The 21,017-nt window shown below is 36.1% G+C and overlaps 1 protein-coding gene across 1 annotated transcript in view; it reads right to left on the bottom strand.

Annotated features, from left to right (window-relative positions):
* The window catches only part of DIAPH3 (diaphanous related formin 3), a 238,607-nt gene that overhangs the window by 125,651 nt on the left and 91,939 nt on the right, over window positions 1–21,017 (bottom strand). Inside the window, exons 18-20 of the mRNA XM_075046101.1 lie at window positions 7,237–7,332; window positions 6,199–6,293; window positions 2,469–2,570 (exon numbers count right to left, since the gene is read on the bottom strand). Of these exons, the coding sequence (XP_074902202.1) occupies window positions 2,469–2,570; window positions 6,199–6,293; window positions 7,237–7,332 (293 nt within the window). The remainder of the gene's footprint in view (window positions 1–2,468; window positions 2,571–6,198; window positions 6,294–7,236; window positions 7,333–21,017) is intronic.

Raw genomic sequence — 21,017 nt, 5'->3', positions numbered from 1 at the left:
GTTTTAATGGCATTTAAGATGAAGACTTATTTCTAGAACAAGGAAGAAATTTGGATAATCTAACATAGCTGTTTCACCCTACAGGATTTGAAGAAATTTGTGGAGCAAAGATGAAAGTGAGAGGAAGGATCTAACTCTTATCTCAGATAAGAAGCCTCCTATACCATAGATCTGGCTATAAAATTCCAAGAATGCCCAATTAGCATCTACTGTTTATCAGCTGCAGTATTAGTACATGTTCAAGAAAGTGAAATAACATGCAAGTGAGAAAACAAAAACATTCAAAGCCTAGAACCATGGAAAATCTAAAGAGAATTTGAAAAATCAGAAGGTACAATTTAAGTCAATGTAAATTATTTTTAAAAATTATTAAAGTGATTCTTCAAGGGTTTAGTGGTTTTGCCCTTTTTTTTTTTTAAGAGACATTAATATATTGATGCATCTTAAATTTACGTTGATTACCACAACTCAGTAAACAAATGTAGGAGCTCTCCTTTATAAATTTAAGTACTTAACCCAAAAGTTCCACCTGAAGAACTGATTCAAACATAATGTTCATTATCACAGCCTCCTCCCAGTTCTTACCACCAAAAGGTTAAGATCTGTTGGTCATGGTAGATTTAACTGCTACCCTGTTTCTCTCTTTCTAAAGCTGTGTAATATAAACTAGGTTGAAAACAAACCTAAAACTTACCATTGTGAAACCTACCTTTGTGAAACTACTGCTATTTTCTGAATTGAATAAGAAATTTTATAACAAAACAAGTGAAAAGGTAATAATTTCTCTGACTTCAGACCTTTTGTGTTCTTTGCAAGCAACAGAGATGCTGAAAGTATTAGTTTCACATCTCATAAAACAACAAAATATGTTTTGACTGCATTTTTTTTTGTTGAGGGAGAATACTTCTTTTAAAGGATCTCAGAGACCTCTTCAATGACCTTTTGAGATAAGTGGTCATAATTTAATCAAATAAAGTAGGGTTAAAATAATGAGGAACTACAAATAGAACCCTTCAATGTCTGATAACACTTCAACAAGAAATAAAAAGCAGAAGATTTCATTAGCTTTTGTAACTAAGAAATTTGGACCAAGAGAAATTGATAATCTGGCTTCAGTCAGAAAACTATATATGAAAATCTTGGAAAATAAATAAAAGTGTTAAAAACAGTGGTGGTTTTCTCTTTTTTTCTTGCTCCCAGAGTGTAGTTAGAAGACTACCAAGAACACAGAAACCAGCATTACATTAGATGTACAATGACTGTTACTCTTGTTAAAGATGGATCGAAAATGAACAGCTGCAACAGTTTTCAGCAAAAGCACCACTTCAGAACTAGTTTTATTTTACAAGCACCTTACTCAGAGAAGACTGCCTATGTCACATCTGTAACTGGCACCAATTCAACGCAGTAGTGTTTCCTGACCAAACCAACGTTCTCCAGTTGATTCGGAATAGCAATCACTGCTCTTATATCCCACACCTGTACTCCAGCTGTTCCAATATTTAAGTACAGGTATTTAATATCCACACAGATAACTATCAACAGTAAGTGCCTAGTGTTACAAAGACATGATACTCCTTTTCCTGAAGCCCATAGATACAACTGAAAGACTTATTCCCTCCCACGGAAATCCTCCCAGATGATGCTAACAATGACCATCTTAGCTTAAAACACTAGGAGTGGACAAGAAAAATCAAAGACTTGCACAGATATATGCACCCAGGAAAAGAAATAGCCTTATTCTGTGTTTGTCTGCATGAAATAATTAACAATCATGAATTATGAGCTATATAGAAATTATATCCAAACTATATTTCCACAGAAAGCATCAACTGCCAGCACTGAACTAGCAGTATTTTCTTTTCTCTCTTCCAGTCTTCCTTTGTTAATTCAACCTGGGAGATATTATAAACATATCTTCCTGCTGGAAATGGAAAAAGTGACTACAAATACTCTTGACAGAACATACTATAAAACACAGGAGGAAGGAGGCAGAATAGGTTAAACATGATGATAACTACAGTATTTTCTTCTCATTTACATGGAGAATAGAAAGCAAAACAGTGTAGAAAACTTCACTGAAAAAGTTAAGATTTATTAACGCAAACAAAAGTAGAGCCAAACTAGCTATAGAAATTAAAAAATAGCTCTGTAGCTCCCAGTGAAACTTTGCCACAGAAAATACCACTGATTTTTGGTTTGGGGGTTTTTTTTGTAAACAAAATGACTTTTTTAGAGACAGAGGATCCCAAATCATTCCAACAGTAATATTCCAAGAATCAGGCCTTCCACATGCATGGATATGTCCACCATAAGCCCGATTAAAAGGCAGCACTTGTACTCTTCTCCCAGTCTGGAACCTCTTCACATTTAGGAAGGAGCAGCTGGTATTGTTTCTATAGTATTATATTAAAACTGTATTTTAGGAAAGGACAAAAAAAAAAAAGTTATAACAAAACAGAACTCACCACAACTCCAAACTGTTCTGGCTCAGACAAATTATTATACTCGCTCTTGAACTTGGACAATGCATTCAATTGTTCTTGTTCAGGAAGATGTTTTATTAAATTCTATCAAGAAAAATAAAATAGGGTTAAAAATCTCAGATTCTGTGTTGCTTGTATTATTGTAGGCAAATGATATTACATATGCATCATTACCGTATACTCCAAAGACAACACTCCTGCCTGAAGACAGTAAAATGTAAATAAGCAACACACAAATTAATGTAACTGAGGGTGTAAAGAGCAAGTGATACAATACTGCTAGCTATCATCTTTTGCCAATTCTACAAACATTTTTGTAGTCTTTTTTTAAACACCATTTTTAAAGAAAGAATATGCTTGATAGGCACTATGCAAACAGAACACTAAGAAGCAAGTAGAGCATGAATTTCAAATATAACATATCCAACTAAAAGATCGCAAGAATTATTAAAGCTGGACAAAAAATATTTTGAAAACGGATAATTTATTTTCTAGTATTTCAAAACAAAAACTTAAACCCACTACACGCTACTTAGCCCAAAAACTTGCCAGAAATAGGAATTCAGAGGTGGGACTCAGCTTCGGCTGAATTCAGGAGTCTATATGGGGAGCTTGGACACTGACACAAGTGAGTATCTTGTGAACACAGGTAAGGGATTCTAAACATGTCACCTTCATCTGATCATCTGAGGAATCCTCAGACTCCCTGGAGCTTCCTGAACACTTAAACACCAACATTTGTGTAGACACTTATATTTAGGCACCTGAATCACACTCTAATTACCATCAGCTATGTTGGCTAAAAATGGCTATCCTGAGGTACTGGAAGTAGAGACCTTCTCAAACATTTAATTATGGTATAAAATTTGAGTCAGTAGCTCAGTTCTGTCCCTTCCCAAGACAACTACTATAACTACTAGGCTACAGTCGGGGTCCCCCTAACCTGCTGTCTTTCTCAGGTTATGACTCTTGTGTTCCTGGTTACACATTGGTTAAGCTTCCATCACAGTAAGAACACCAGAAAGAGATTGTGTTCCTTCTTAAACCACTCCCAGGTCTACTGGTAACATCAGTCTTCTGAACTCAAATAAAGATTCAATCCTTCTAACACTGAATCACGTCTAGCAAACACAGCTATCCCACTACCTACTACCATATTTCAAGAACAGGTCAGAAAGACTAACTCTAGCATTTTCACATTACTCAACAGAAAAGGCAGACATTCCGGTTAAGTCAAAATCTATTTTATTACTCGGCAAGTAAATAGCTTTGGTGATATACAATCAACAGAAAAGAATTTACTTAAGGTAGTGAACAGGATTGCCATCTGAAAGTCTTTAAAAAAACCCACTAATTTTATCCACAAAAGAACCTATTTCTTCTTCTATATGAAATTCAGCCAGTTAGGATATACAAATTATCTCTCTGGGGCCAGAGAGATAAAAAGTCATAGCTATGCTTTGCTTAACACAGTTCCCTAATGTAAGAAGAAAGAATTCAACTCTTTAACTACCCCAAAAATATCCGTAAACCGTTAGTCAACTAGTGGCTCTATGCTATCTTCAGAACCTGTATTAGCTAGTTCAAAGTTAGCTCCAAGTGTTTATTCAAGTTCCAATAGCACCCTTGGATCACAGTATAGACATTCCTCTTGTTAAAGAGTGAAAATACTAGATTTGTAACTAAAGAACAGATGTACCCAACGTGTTGAAGTTTTTTAAAAGCAGCTTGAATATTTTGTTTAATACTACTTCTTTTAATTTTTTATAACTCAATCTCTTCACTTTTGTAACATTTGTTATTTTACAGTAGTTTAACATTTATCAAACCTTTTTTCTAATGGATAAAAAGACCTAGACAGTCCTTTATCACTGTTTTCGTTTAGTGTAAAATAGTTACTATTTTAAGAACTGAAACCCTACTTTAATTCTAAGGAGTACAATAAGTAATTTGTTTTACAATATTATGTCATATCCAAAGTAAGGATCACATAGTTTATCAAGAAAGTAAAGTCAGCAAATAAGAAAATCTAGACTTAAGAACAAAGGTCTACATAAACCAAAGGAAGAGTAAATGACAGTTAAAGAGTAGACTGCTTCAACAGTGTCCATGCTCAAATAAGGATTTTGGTATGAAAAAAGAGAACTATTAAAAACACATGAATGATGATGCTTAAAATAACAATGTAAACTTAAAATTTTATGGAGCTTGATTTGGACATCGTCAGACTGACTTTCAGCATGAAGAATTTATGGCAGTAGTCATATATATGCTTACCATTATTACATTTGGAAAATATTTTTGTAAAAAAGACGACATTTATTAATTATTGATGACTATGTACAGCACCAAAACAGTAAAATTGAGCAAAAATGAAAGGGTAGAGTGTAAAAATGTACATTTTAAATTAGAAATTCATAACCCACTTATTTCTTGTCTTGATATACAACATCCATATAACCACCTCTAAATATACAATTCCTTAACATTTACTGAGATTAAAATGTTATTGCTTGATGCTAAAATAATTTTCACATGTAGAAAAACTGACCACAAAACTTTCAAAAAAGAGAAAGTCAAGTGTTCTATGAATGTTTTCAATATTGAGCATCAGAAAACAAACAAACAAACAAAAAAACCCCACCAAACTGAAGGAGCAGCTGATATCAAAGCAGCTTTATGGTGTTCAGATAAAGCTTTTGAACTGCTAGAGATGAAACACATTTTGAATATCAAACAGAGAATAAGCAGGAGAAAATTTTGACTAAGTCACAAGAAACATTCCAATAATTAGTCAATTATTATTTCCAATTACAATATGACTTTCAGAGTTTTTATGTCTTTCAGGACTAGATTTAATTTCTAACTGGAGAAAATGACAGGCAGAGGGGAGAGAGAGGGAAAGGATACATTTTACTTCTTAAGCATAACAAGAGTAGGATTAAAGACAAATTTCCAACTTCAGAAACTGTGACATTAGGATACAATGAACAATATTTAAAGCTAGGAAAAAAAAAAAAATTATGAAGGCAAGAAATTTCTAGAAAGTAGAAGTACCATAATATCTAAGGTATCTTATAAAAATAAATAATTAACACACTGCATAGAAGAACAGGAGGAACTTCCAGTTTCTTTTGTCTCCACACAGAACCATACTGATTTTTTGCTTTGAATAAAATAATACAGAAAGGGAAAACACTATTCAAATAAACTCTAGGGAAGAACAGTGGTCACTGTGGATGCCCTAAAGCAAGATCCCAGATTGTGTCGGCTCTAACAGGACAGGGGAAAACAAACAAACAAACAGACAAAACACCCAAACCTTTTTCCATCTAGTTTTTGACCAAGACAACAGATTTGTGCAGATGAGACAGAGGCAGAAACAAATTAAAGGAAAAATTAGTAACTAGGGAAGAAACAGAATATCATATGCTGTTTGAATATATACCAAAGAAAAATCTCTAGGCGTGGACAATATGAATGCAGAAAATAGAGAATAGCAATTCAGCTGCTTTCATTAAAAAAAAAAAAAAAAAAAAAAAGCATTACCAATATAAAACCCCTATAGTTCACAGAGAAGGAAAAAAAAAAAAAGATAGTTGCAGCGATTCATTAGGCAAAAGTTTATCTTAAGAGACTTTTTAGCTACAGGTTTCTATTTAATGTGACGCTTACCCTGAAATACTGGGATTCAAAGTGTCATTTTCCTTACCTGAATCATGGACTCTGACAGATGTGTTTCGTCTACTTCCAGTATCATCATTTTGATTTCCTCATAAGGCACTCGGAAAGAGCCAAGGAAAATTGCTAAAACAAAGATTCAACACATAATGAAGAAAGCAAGACAACAACAATCATTTTTCTACTTACAAAACGCCAATTAAACAGGCTATAACATCTACAGGTTAACAAAGACTCTGCAAAGTAATACAGGTAACAGATAACAATTTTAAATGCATTTTTAATTACTGTTTTCCCACAATCCCAGCCTTCTGCATCCATTTGTTACGCACAACATCCAGAATCAAAGAAGACCTCAATAAGTAGCCAGTGACAAGTCTACTCTGTAGGATAATCATTACTGTTCTAGTACTTTGTTCTGGGGTGATGATTACACTTTTTTCTTCAACGGTCTTGTCAGAGCTTTCTCTTTAAAAAGCACCATGAGAAACCAAAACCATATAAACAGTTAAAAAAAAAATGGTCTCATAAGCACTGTTTATTTATTCACTGTAATCCAATAATTTCCTATTTTATCTCTGCCGGCATTTAGGAACCTATTCTTTATAGCACTCCTCTCCGCCAAAACTTTATCATCTTTATTTGCATATTACTGCATAATGCTGAGTATTGCCTTCTCTCTACAAAGTACATAAGAGATGGCCAGACAGCCTGTAGACTTTACTGTCTTTTTGTTGGGAGGGGAGTGGCTGGCGTAGGGAGGCAGGCAGTATTCCTTGATATGTTGAAAATATGGAAAGATAATTAGATATATAGCTGTGTGCTTGTACTTCAATATATACAGAAGAGAATAATCTCACTCTTAAAGGATAACCTTTAACTGTTTTCTGGGTCTCTTTAAACTTGTTTCAGTTGTATCGACTCACATGCTTGGGCTTAACACCAATATGCACATATTCTCACAGGCTTTAAACAAAAAGTGGTTACCAAGCAGTCGGACAAGAGAGAAAGACATTTTTATGGAACATTTATACAACATTACTTTGTCATAAAAACAGAACCTACTTACACAGATTCTGCGCAATCTTTGGGTCCAAAACTTTTAATTCTTTGATTCGTTTCTTAATGGTTTTCTTTTCTTCAAAATCCTCCTCCTCTTTTTTTACTGCCAAAGTAAACACAAATACATTCACTGTTAACTCCTAATGTTTAGAGAAAACGTTAATGAATTCAAAAAACGTATTTGCTATCAAGGGTAGTCAATTCACAAAGAAAAGAACATATAGAACACAGACAAAAAAATACAGGGGTTTTGCATTGATTGTGTGTATTCTCAAAATTTTTGCTCTTCAGTCAAATTTGTCAGCATGTTAGCCTTCTATAAAAAGATGATTTTTTTTAATATATAGAAACTGAATAAAGATGCTTATGTTAATTGTCTGAATGGCCTGAGGTCATGAAAGTCATATTTAAAATACCATTCAACATACTTCAGTCACCCTGGCCAGGTTAGCATTCTGAATTGGATTTTAACACAAACAAACCTTAAAGAAGATACGATAATATGTCTCAACATTGATCAATAAAGAACCAATCCAAAATTTAAGTGTTTTTGTGCCCGCATTTGTCTAAATATACACGCCAAAATTATCAAAGATCACCAGCTCATTATAAAATTAACATTACCTTAGAATGTAAGTGAATATATACCTATTTTCCTTATCTCCTCCAAAAAGATGTATTTTTAAACATATGATGTAATCATCTTATTATAAAACACCACAAAGACAAAGTGATTGTATAAACATACATTAACATTGCTGGAAATTTTGGCTTATTCTTTCTTTTCAGAAAATAATTCATACAAATAGGATCTCCCAAATGCATTATGTAAGATGAATTTATTTCTCATCATTCACACACTGTCATAAGAATTTCATTTAAAGTAACAGCATAGGGTTGATAATGTATTAGTAGGAACCATTGCAATTATTATGCAAACAAACAAAAAGACCAAAACCACACAAATCTTTTTGTAAATCCAATCTGGTTGCCCTTTTTTTATTTTCTTCCTTTCTTTTTTTTTTTCTTCCTTTTTTTCCCCCCAGCACAAATCTTCACTGTCAAATGTTATTCACCCAATGTATTACTACTGTTTATCTAATTCTCTATACTATACTAATTCTCTATACTATTTCACAAATGAAACTAGTTTCCAAGCTTTTACAGCATGATTGCTCCAAATTAAGTTATACATGCTTCAAATAGTTGAAAACATGTTGTAATAAAAGTATATGACTTTTATATGACTTCAGAAGGAGATGGATGTAGACCAGAAGTCTTGTCAAGAAGACATAGGATTAACATTTCTAGCTTGCTGATGATTCTTGACAAAACTAGATATAACATGAATTATCAAGAGGCTTTCCCTAAATTTAAATTACTTCTGTAAATTTTAAGAGAGATCTTTGAGAGCTATATCATTCTTAAAAAAATGTTTTTCTAACCAAAATATATTTTGCCCAGGATTGGGACACAGACTAAATGACCTCTTGAGGTCCTTGAGCTTTGCTATCTAGGATACTACCAAAGAGGTAGGAACTTAAAGACCTCACATAAGGATTGGAAGAACTAGATTCTAGTCCCTTCCGATTTGGCGGAGACACAAATTTGAATTATCTCCTAAATCACTTTTAATAGTCTACACCTGCTAGGTAGCATGATGTTCTTCCTGAGGACATGCCACAGTGCAGAAAAGAACCTGGTATTCTGAAAAATGAAATTACTGAGCTAAGACATAAAGACCCATAACTCCTGGGAAGGAGGACTGGTATCTAGGGTCCCGGCAAATGGGTTACAAAGCCACAATCCTCCTCTTTTGTCTTTCCCCTCACCCTACCCACAACAATCAGTTGGCCTTGAATTTCTTTTAGCACAGAAAGGCTAGTATTTTCCTGTCCCAGGAAAAAGGACACACTCTACTTACTATGCATGTGAAAGCAAAAGAAGTAGGTTTTAACCACCAATGTGAGAACTCAATAGCCCATATTCAAAAGGAACAGAATTACATTTGAGCCACTGGATAAAAAGGAGGTTACCACTAAAGCTTCACTTTTTTCTAGTTATGCTTTATGAAGAGCCCTTACTGAACCCAGAAGGGCATGTCAGAAGCTATGGATCTCAGGATCATGGAACTGTTTTCTCCTGCAGTTACACACCTTAAGAGACCTCTCAAATTTCTTATCGGTTACATGCTGAAAACAGTCATTCTTAAAAGCATCATTTTGAGTTGCCTGTCTTATCAAGCTAGAATTGCAGATTCTACTAGAAGACCTGGACATCTCTGTAGCACAGGTTCCATGCCACCTTCACACCTTACTCATCTGAATCATAATGAAAATACAGTACTGCTTTTGGCTACCTTGGAACTTTGCAAATCATCATTTTACAGGAAACAAAATAATTTCCTCAGTAGTCGCAATAAAAAAGTGAAATTATCTGAATTTATTAATTTACTTAAACTTGCCCTGACAGCCTTGAACTGCATAATAATAGGGGCTCAAACAGGAAAAAATACAAATATGTTTGTCTTTTCCAGCTCTAAAAAGCAACATTCATGCATTGCAAGTCTTATAAGAGATAATACACAGATACACAAACATACAAAAAAAATATCAGCAGTTATTTTAATTCCCAACTTTCAAATCAAGAAACAAGGCTGCAGATGAATTGGCTTATTCCCTCTGGAATTTTCACCCAGAAGGGGGTTACACACAATGTTACAGCAATACTTAGGGCATCACAACCCTAAGGAAAAATGTATAAGCATAGAACATATTTACTTGAGGAACTCATGCAGGAGTTGTATGCAGAGTTATACAATTATGCAACAAACTAAACTACTGCAGACTTACATGATACTTCTTCAGGAGAATTCAGGTCACATCCTTACGTAGTTGGCAGCAGTAAGAAGCAGAGGATATGTATTACTTGTCTTCCCTATTGGAAATGTTGCACTTTCCAGTGAAAACTCTGATACCTCCTACTGCCACTAGAAATTTTTACCTCATTTGCTTATTAAGTTATAAGGGATAAAAACAAACAAATAAACAAGAAACAGAACTATTATCTATTTCCAACAAATAAAAAGGGGAAAAAGCCCACGGGGGGCGGGGGGATATAATAGATTTGAACAGATAAAGTAAATATCTAAACTAACAGGAAATCAAAGAAAATAAGCAATTAGCTTTTTATTTGGGGAGGGCACTGGAGCAGGGAGGAAAGTATACAGAAGATAGAAAATGGGAAATATTTGCTTACACTGGAAAAAGATAGCAGCCCAGTGAGAGTGGGCAGTCACTGCAGAAAGGAGATGACTCTTGAGGGAAATAAATGTAAGATGTTGTGCTAACGAGAGAAGAATCAAACCAGGGGATCTCAAAACGCACAGACAGCTCTCACGGCTCCAGAAGCTGGACCATCATGTTAAACCATTAACTTTTTCAAAATCACATGTCTTATTTCAAGTATTACACAGCTAAAAAGGAATGCTACCTATCAAGAACCACACATCCTTTCAAGTTCTGTCTATATGCTACATCTATCACACTGGGGGGCATACACATGGCCCCAGCATCTGAACTGGATAATTTTTAGTCAGTAGTACCTTATCTAATGCTGCACCTGCTCTGCCCTCTCAGACTGGGAAACAAAGTGCTAGAGCACTTTGAAACACACAGAATTCATCTCCCACCCTTCACAGTTCCTCTTATCTCCACAATCCCACATCCTTATTAACATGACTCCAAAATTAACAGTTGTGGTTGCCAGTGTACAGTCAAATACCTCAAAGAAGTTTCAGCTATTGGAAAGATTGCTTTTACTGTCTCCTTCAAACATGCATCTATACACACGTTCAACTGTAGCCAACTACCTCCATCTGTGGCAATGACCTGACTGAAATTAGAGTCCTGAAGGGAATGGCAACAGGACTGTTTTACAAATATAACATAACAGTTGGAAGCCTACAGAATAGCATTTCATAAAAAAGTGGATTGAATCCTATGTAGCTACTCTGCAGATTTCTGAAACAATTACATACTTGGTAGGTGCCACTAAAATAATCTACATTCATGAATTGCTATCCACATTTCCATTTCTGCCACAGGTCTTGATATAAACTGCTACCCACAATCTTTGTGTAAGAAAAATCATGTCTGTGCATCTGTATGCTAAAGAAAAAAAAAAATCTTCTAAAATACATCATCCTACTGAATAAAAACAAAATACCCTTGAAATACAGGCTTCAAAAGGAACATGCAGATCTGAACATTATTTTTAAAAGTCTGAATTCCTAGTTCAGATGAAACCTGAAAACTACATTACACAGAAATCTACAGAACACTCAGCAGAGTTATTTTGTCACTAAGTAACAGAGTGTACAGAAAATTATACAAGATCTTGCACCTCTCCTACCCTCTTAAGCTAAGACAACAGTCATCTTGCAGTCTGTCTTCACTGACAAATGAAAGAACAAGCCTGGGGTCACAGGCTCAAAGGATGTACCTATACAGAGTCTCATTATGAAAGCAGATGCCAACCTCATCTGTTTAAAAGTCTAACTCTTAGAAGTAAATGATAGTTTGTGCCCCATATAGTAGGATATTCAACTGAAAGACCTGCATTCTTTATCTCCAAAAAGTTATCTGCAATCAAAGGAATGGATCTTTAATAGAAGATGAGGTTGTAGCTAAATAACAAATGCTGCAGGAGTTCTTAGTTATTCAATGCAAGAAAGTGGAATAACTTGCTATAAATCACAGAACTACTGAGGTTGGAAGGGACCTCTGGAAGTCATCTGGTCCAACATCCCTACTCAAGCAGGGCCACCTAGAGCCAGGTGCCCGGGACCGTGAATATTTCTAAGGAGCGAGACTCCACAGCCTCCCTGGGCAACCTGTGTCAGTGCTCAGTCACCCTCACAATGAAAAAGTGTTTCCCGATGTTCAGAGGGAACCTCGCGTGTTTCAGTTTGTGCCCATGGCCTCTTGTCCTGTCACTGGGCACCACTGAAAAGAGCCTGGCTCCATCCTCCTTGCACCCTTCCTTCAGGTATTTATATCAATTGCTAAGATCCCCCTGAGCCTTCTCTTCTCCAGTCTGAACAGTCCCAGCTCTCTCAGCCTTTCCTCGTAGGAGAGATGCTCCAGACCCTTCATCATCTTCGTGACCCTTTGTTGGACTTCCCCCAGTATGTCCATGTCTCTCTCGTACTGAGGAGCCCAGAACTGGACACAGTACTCCAAGTGTGGCCTCACCAGTGTTAAAATCAAAGGCCTGACACAGAATACATGCCTTTTGGCTAACAGACCATAGTCTTTTGAAGTCTTGGATTGTTTTAACAGCTCCACAACTACTGTCCCACAATATGACATGAGACAAAGCAAAGCAAAGTTTAGTCTCCAAAAAAAGGACACCAACAAGCCTATTTCCCAGGCTGTGACACTACTACACAGGTGCCATCAGCTCCATTTACAGATTCCATACCAAGTTGCAGGGTTCACCAGCACAGTTATTTGTGACAATCTGCTTCAAAATAGCAAAAAAATTATGAACTAGATCCAAATCATTCTGCAATATCTTTGAAGACACCCATTTGCTTTATTTTGTAAAAACAAGGATAAAATGAGGATACTGGGCACAGCCCACAGCAGTAGGAAGAATGCCTGAATGCTGAGAGGCCAGGAAGCTGGTAAATGTTCTTCTTTCCAAACAGAGCAACCTAAGGTTGTATCAACACAAATGTTAGCCTCAGGGACTGTTCAGCACTCCTAATAATCTAATTCAGCCCTTTTATGGGGTAGAAACTATGTTTCAAATACTATGAAAAAGTTTTCACGCTCCATCTTATTTTACATCTACATATGTATAAAACTTGAAAAATCAGTATGAAGTTACTAACTATGGTAAGTATATAAATAATGTTTCACAGTTTTACCTGCCAGCTTTGAAATTGAAAAAATTTCCAGTACTTTACATCAAGCTGGATTGCAAACTCCTAAAAAGTGTAGGTACTTGCTATTCTTCTTCACATTCACTACAACAGTTATGTGGAAAATATAATACAAAGGTGCCGAGCTCCTCTTTATTCAGGCCTCTGTCCTTTTTGACAATTTCTACTCAGCAGTAACTCATATCTTTGGAACGGTAGTTGCTGTAACAGTGAAATGTCTTAAGTTTTACCACTTGTTTTCTGAGCAGTTTGTAAGAGATTGTCACTTCTTACCTCCCTCAAACATGTGTTCAGTCATGCACACGTGCACTGTTGTTCCTATATTGACAGTGCTGCTGTTGAATTGGCACGAGTCATGCATACCTCATGATAACTCAGTCATGCTTCACGATAACTCATTCAGAATAGAGGATTTTATCACAACTGATTTCTCAAGGGTATGTAAGAACTGGCATCATTGATAACAGCAAAGGTACAAATGTAATCAGGGATTTTATCTCTGACAGGCTATCGCAAGCTAATTCAGAAGAATATGCCTCTATAATCAGCTATTAAATACATCCAATGACTAACTTTATAGATACTTTCACACAAAGTTTCTCTATGAATCAGCCTATTTTTTAAATATTTTAATTTACCACAAAATATCTATCCTATTACACTTGTATAATTATATAATCTGCATGAGAAACCAACTGAAGAATATATAATATGTGTAACAGTTGGAGAGTAATTATAAATATAAGTGTAATATACTGATACTTTCTCTTATAGCTCTGTAAAAAAAAATAAAATTAGAACATCTTTTCAGATGGTTTTAGCACATAGAACCTTTTATATTACTTAATACAGTCTTTAATTTTCTGTATGTACATCCCATTACATGCACAAAAATAAGTACTTCAGCTTATAATTTTTACAGTTCCCAGCACATGCATCTTGCCCAATCAAATACTGTAAAATCATGGCATGAATAGGTGGACCAAGGTAAAAAAAAAAACAAACAACAGGTAATTAAGATGGACATATAAGGTCCTTGTTTGCAAGAAGACATAACGGTAACAGGCACAGGCCAACTAATCACATAACAGGAACTAGTACACTGGCAAGTGATTAACCACATGGACTTGTGTGTGTGCTTCCACCCTTCTCCTCCTTTATAACAATGAACAGACAAGTTTACAGTTAAAGAGTACTGCTTCTGAGAAATTAGCCAAGTGGCTAAACTAAGTCACCAAGTTTTTTAAAGCAGAAATACCATCTTCATTTTATTTCAAAAACCTAAGTGTCATCATACTGATTAAATAGTCTCTAAATAATGTTAGTTCATTCATAAACCAAAAACATGAAGCTCTCATGTTTGTTAATGGCATCCGATAAAATTGTGAAGAAAAAAAATCAACTCTGAAATCCTATTTCTTAAGAAGTAACTATCTAAAATACTCTCAGAAGTATGGCATATATAAATCAGAAGAATCTTTTTCTTAGTTACAATCTGAACACCTGCTTGGCTCCACACTAGAACTCAAAGTTTTAACCAAAACTGATTCAAATCCTGAAAGGATTTAAAACTTCACTAATTTTCCTGGGAGGGGAAAGGAAAAAGGGGGGTTTGACATGAGCTTTCTGCTACAATGGAGTTTGCTTAACAGGAAAAAGCAAAGCACACTGGTGTTCCCAGCAGTAAAATTATTTAGAGTCTAGCTCCTGTAGACACATAATTCTGCAGTTTTCAGGCCTTCCCATTTTAAGATATATTCCTACCATCAAGACGTAGCTGCTTGGGCCTTACGAGGCTGATCTGTCACTTGACAGAAGATATCAAAAGCAGAATAACAGGACCCGAGTGCAGTTGCACCCCAGGTGAGCATAGCTGATTCAAGAAGCACCGTAATGTTACCTATTACCCCGTGAAATGGAATGACAACTTTTCAGCTCCAATTTTTGGGGTCCAATATCTGAAAGGAGATAGAGAACCACACAAAAGTATTGGTCAAGGAGCCAGCATGGGTCAGATTAAGCGGGACAAGGCAACAGAATGAGCTAGATCCAGTTAAAATAAGAACAACTATGCCCTGTTGGATCAAAAGTCAACCTCTTCCTGGGATCAGTAAGATGCATAGGAAAAAGTACAAGAACAAATCAAGCATACACATCTTTGCAAGTCTCCATGTATTTGCCTTTCAGAGGTTGCCCACCTCCAGAGCAAAAGCTTTTCATTTAATAATCCTCAACAGATTGTTCTTCCATGGATTTGTGTTAATTGTTTTACAGCTAGTAAATTTTAAACATTGATGATGTCCTTCAGCACAGTTTCCTTTCTTAATTATGCATTGTACAAAGAAAGACTTCCTTTCATTTGATAATCTTGATCAGTTTTGCTGTACATCTACTATACCTTCTATTAGCGAGAGGAAACAAAACCACACAAAGTATGCAGGATGTGGGCACAGCTTGACCTTGTAGTGATACATTTATTATTATTTTGTTCTTCTTTCCTAACAGTTCCCAAAATCCTATTCGCGTTCAACCATTACTGAGACTGAGAAGATTTTGCCAGTGTATCAGTAATTTATTAAATTGTTAACTAATTCTACCCTTTATTAATGATTATCTACAATATGTCCACCATGGGTATCAACTTTGCTAATCGTAGATCCTCAAAGCCCAGAAACCATTTTAAAAACTGTCATCACATTTGTCACCTTGCTTCCTTTCCTCTGATGCTAGCATGGGCTCAAATAATGGTTTACACAGCACAGTTCATAGCTCAGCTGTTTCATCCTTCAGTTCCCTTAGAAGTCTGGGGTGAATACCAGCTGGTCTTAGCAATCTGTTACTGTCCAATTTATTGACCTATTCTAAAATTTCCTCTACTGACCATGCAAGTTGTGATTCATCCTCCAACGCAGTGCTCCCCCCAAAGACCAGTTTGGAGGCAACTTCACTATTGGACAAACAGAAATAATTCTAAGCTTCAGCAGCTGGAAGTAGGAAAGAGGGTTGTTACTCAAACTTTTTTTTTTCCTTGGAACACAGATAAGAAGCAGTAAATCATACTTTTTAATTGCATTTTTATAAAGTCTTTATCCATGCTCAAAATACACTAGTATGAAAATTTTAACAGCTTAGCTCTAACTCAGCAAAGCAGTAAGAATTAGAACAGTATTTGAAACATACTGAAGTCCCTGGAATTTAAAGACGAGCATATAATCTTAAGCAAAATATGAGTAAAAAACCCCCAACATACCAAGATGTAGCTTCTGCTGCTCATAGATTTTATGTACTATATATTAAATATCATTAATATGCTGCAGTAATTGTACTTCCTTAACTATGTTCTGTTGTTGTTTACAAGTAAGACTATAAGTTAAACATTTTTTTAATCTTCTAATGAATAATTTATTACTTTGCTTGATATCAAAACTTTCAACTTCACTAAATAGCTCCTAAAAGTTGGACAATGACTTGTTTCTAGACCAAAGTCCAAGGTAAAACCTAATTTTAGATCTTCTTACTGTGCAATTTTTCAAACTGTTAGTATTTATCATTTTTTATTTACAAGAAAAATTAAAAATATTTTTGCCATTTATATCTTAACTCGCTACACTGTCAAAATTGTTTCATCATAATCTTTACTTTCAATTTAATACATGTTTCCAGCCCTTGAGTTTCAAAGACTGGAAGTCTGTACCAAACATAAAGCAATTCAAGTTTTTTTGCCTTCAGTTTCTCACACAGTAACCACTTTGTTCAAGTTAGACTTTTAATTCCAAAAAACACACCTAACCAAGGTTGACTTGATGACTACAGTTCCCTTTACAGAGACCTAAGGACTTGCACGTAAGAAAATAACTTTCAGTGTCCTACAGACTGATAAGGTTATACATTGTAGATTCTTAAAAACACAGAATCTGATAAAAAGTAGGGCAGGTTTTTTAAACACCCTTATTACCATCCATTTCTGTTAACACTCCAATAGAAAACAGGCTGTAACAAGTAATTTCATGAAAGGAAAGCAAGAGCACACTTATAGACTCATTGGACAAACTTACTTTCTAAGTTACTTGCAAATTCTTACTTTATTGCTGCCATCATTACTTTATCACTGCCTGATCAATAAGATCCTTGAGGTCATTTTCTCCAAACAGGATTTTGAAAATAGAGAATTTCCAGGGCACTTCCTATGGCCAGAAAACAATTCCCCATACAGAAAAAGATATACAGTGCAATATATTCAAAGCTCAAGTTCTTCCTCCTGAGTGCTGCCAACCCCTTCTCTATTGTGCTTAACTGTCTTGTTAGAGCAATTAACTCTTGCCATAGCCTCTTTTGCTTATTACCCTCCAAGTCAGTGTCAAGTTTTCCACTATAAAAATTTCAAGTAATACAAGAATTCAAGTGCCTAAAGTCTACAATTTTACAAGTTTTCATCTGTGGGCCACACAAAACATAAGGGGGGGGAAGTGGGGCGAGACAAAGAAAAAACCCAAATCTCAACTTTATAGAACACAGAGTATGGCAACTAAAGAGTTAGTTGAATTGTCCTACATTTCCTGTTTAAAGTTTGCCAACCCCCTCCTTAAATTTGCAATTCTTAAAAAAAAACCAAACCAAAACCCACTATACTAGCCTGCAAAATCATCACTGCAAAAAATCTTAATTATTCACTGAATTGATTTAATTAGCAAGAAAAGTTGTAATTGTGCTTCACACATATACTGTGAAGTACAAAGGAAAGACAAGACAGAATACTTTTCAAAATTGAAAAAAATAAAAATAAAAATAGACCGGCTTCAGATATAAATAATGAGAACATGCAATAATCATTGATTCCATTACTTTCAAATTACCTAATTGCCCTCAGAGGTTTAGCTAGAGCTTGTCTGATATATGTCTACTATTGCATATACTGCATGCTTACCAGTTAAACAGATTTAGATTAGACGTAAGGAAGATATTCTTTACTGTGAAGGTGGTGAGACACTGGCACAGGTTGCCCAGAGAGGTGGTGGATGCCCATCCCTGGAAATATTCAAGGTCAGGTCGGATGAAGCTCTGAGCCACCTGATCTAGTTGAAGATGTCCCTGCTCACTGCAGAGGGGTTGAACGAGATGACCTTTAAAGGTCCCTTCCAACCCAAACTGTCCCATGATTCTATTATTCCATAAAACACGGTATGTAGACATAGCAGAGCACTGCTGGTAATAGATGGGAGTCTATTCCTCCTCTCACACACTCAGCTTTTCTCTTGGCTGCATATTCCTACCATTTCTGAAAAAGCCAGCATAATAATTGGGCTGCTTAAAAAATTTCTTCAACTCACTAAAATGGCAGAAAAATTATCAAGCAAAAAACCAAAACAGTGGGTAGTTTTCCACCAAAGTAGCAAGTCTGATCAGCTTGTGGAGTAGTCTGACGAGCACCAGAGTGAGGCAGACGATGTAAGCAGGAGCAGGGCAGAAGACATCAGGCAGGCCTCTTCCCTTCAGCATCAGTGAACTGACGCATCTGCTCAGTTGCTCCCAGAGCACCATCCTGTGATCCCAGCTGAGCAGAAGCTGGCACTGCATCTGAAAGAGGCCGTTCCACCCTTTTTCCTGTCACTTTATACTGACCAGAGTACTTTCATCTGTACAGTGAATGCCAGAAGCTAGTTTTCAGTTGTCTCAGTTCCTTGTCCCAGTTCACTGCACAGCCACATAAACACTCGTGTCAAACAAGAATGAGAATTGGACCCTCCCATCTAGCAGCACCAGATTCACCTGTCACTGAAATAGGGCACAAAACAAATTCACAAAATTGGCTGCCACATTAAATTATAAGCAAAAGTTACACATTTCCAATTAAACATTTGTTTTTACTTAAGGGTTGTTTCTCTCAGAACAGTACACTGTAACACCTTAATAAGATAAACATTTTTCATAATTGATTTGATCTTTGTTATCATAAGATTTAAAGTTAACAAGTACCATCTATATGTACAGCTAAGTTAAAGACATCTGACAGAAAAATTATTCCATTAAAATCTCATCTCCTTCCTTTAAACTATGGTTTTAATTTCACTTCATAAATTCATGCAGTGTTGTATAGTCTTACCAGCACTCAGCTCTCAAAATCAGTGTTTTACTACATACCTCTCCAGATGAACAATATCTCAAGGTACTCACAAAAAAGACAATTTATACTAGTTATTATGTAAAAGTCATTTCATTGCAGAACACGTGTCGCACTATACAGTATGCTTTTGTAAGTACTTTCGCTGAACATAGATTTTCAAAGGGTACTCTCTGTGTTCTGATGTTATTTTTAATTCTTTTATTAACCTCTGATCTCAACTTAAAACAATTCAAGATCTTTCCAGCAGGGAAACAGTGGATCAGGCTTTCAATCTAATTCATCAAGTAACAGCACACACACACACACACACACACACAAAAAAAAAAAAAAAAAAAAAAAAAAAGGACATGGCAGCAAAAGAGACGGGGGAGTGCAAGGGCAGGAATGAATAATCTGACATAAGAGGGACAAAAAACTTACTAAGCTACCACTGTCACCTCATAGCACTGTCAGTGGCTCACATACCAAAACGGCAGGGGCAGTACTAACCTGACAATGGACTGATCATTAATTTGTGGGAAGAAACAGCAGTACGTGGGACTCCAAACTGAAAGGGCAGAGAGGAGAGAACAGCAAACTGGCATTACTAGGGAGGAGCTGCCGGATCTTGAATGAAACTGAATGAGGAAGCCACGGTCAGCAGTGGACTCCCAAGTTACACAGGCAGTGGGAGACCAAGGACGTCAGAGATAATAAATAGCACTTTCTCACACCAGTCCCTGAAGTACCTCAAAGCACCTTAAGCACCCTGAAGTATGCCTGGAGATCTGGATGGGTCACTTCTACCAACCTAAGACATCAGACACCAGTACATAACCAGGCAGCGCAGTATCTCCAGTTCTCCAAGATGATGGCATTTTGCTGAATGGCAACCTGAAAGTAGGAGTGGACCTGCAGGTCAAATGCTTGGGCTTGAACCTTCAGGGCAAGGCTGCTTGCTTACTGTTACAGCCCCTGGAAGCTGGGAAACCTGGGAGGGAAACCAAGAAACAGCTGAATCACTGGGAATTTCCCATCCTGCAGTCCACAGCCCGGCCTCTTCCTCACACACTGCTGCTGCACCTGCTGCTCAAACTTTTACCTGATGTGGTGTATGGGGTCAGGGGAGAGAAGATGAAGGAAAGCACATCTACCTCTTACTTGTAAATTTTTGCAACAGTAATACTAACTATAGTGTCATCTAATAAATGTAAAATAGGAACTCTCATGGTCCAAAGACCAGGTCACTGCTATATGAAAGCACAACATATACATTTTTCATATTTTTGTTAGGCCTATCTTCAAAGCACTGAGCTCTTTTTCTTAAAGATGCATTCACAAGATAAGCGTGCCTGAACCTCTCTGATCTAGTTGATTGGAACCAATCTGTAGTTTATATTTATTCATGACTAGTTTATACCTATTTCTCTTGGTTTAAACAGTTCTCTTCCCTTCCTAATGCTCTTCTAAAAGAATAAGAAAACAGCGCTACAACATGAACTTTGCTTTTTCTTAATTAAAGATTTCACATCCATTTAATCTCTTTACCTGATGATACCAGCAGCTTCTATGCATCTGTGATTTAATCTGTCTTGAGTCTGGGACAGTAGAACTGAAAGTCACATTACAAAGCGTGACTTGTAAACATATTAACAACAATGCTTCCCTACTGGAAACACTTCCGTGAAATCCAGGATTTGTTCTGCTCGTCTTCCCTTACCTTTTTTCTTCTTTTTTT

Source organism: Buteo buteo, chromosome 14 (assembly GCF_964188355.1).
Source record: "Buteo buteo chromosome 14, bButBut1.hap1.1, whole genome shotgun sequence".
NCBI classification, from domain to species: Eukaryota; Metazoa; Chordata; class Aves; order Accipitriformes; family Accipitridae; genus Buteo; species Buteo buteo.
Note: the sequence above shows the minus strand (reverse complement) of the source record. Positions and strands in the feature narration are given on the sequence as shown.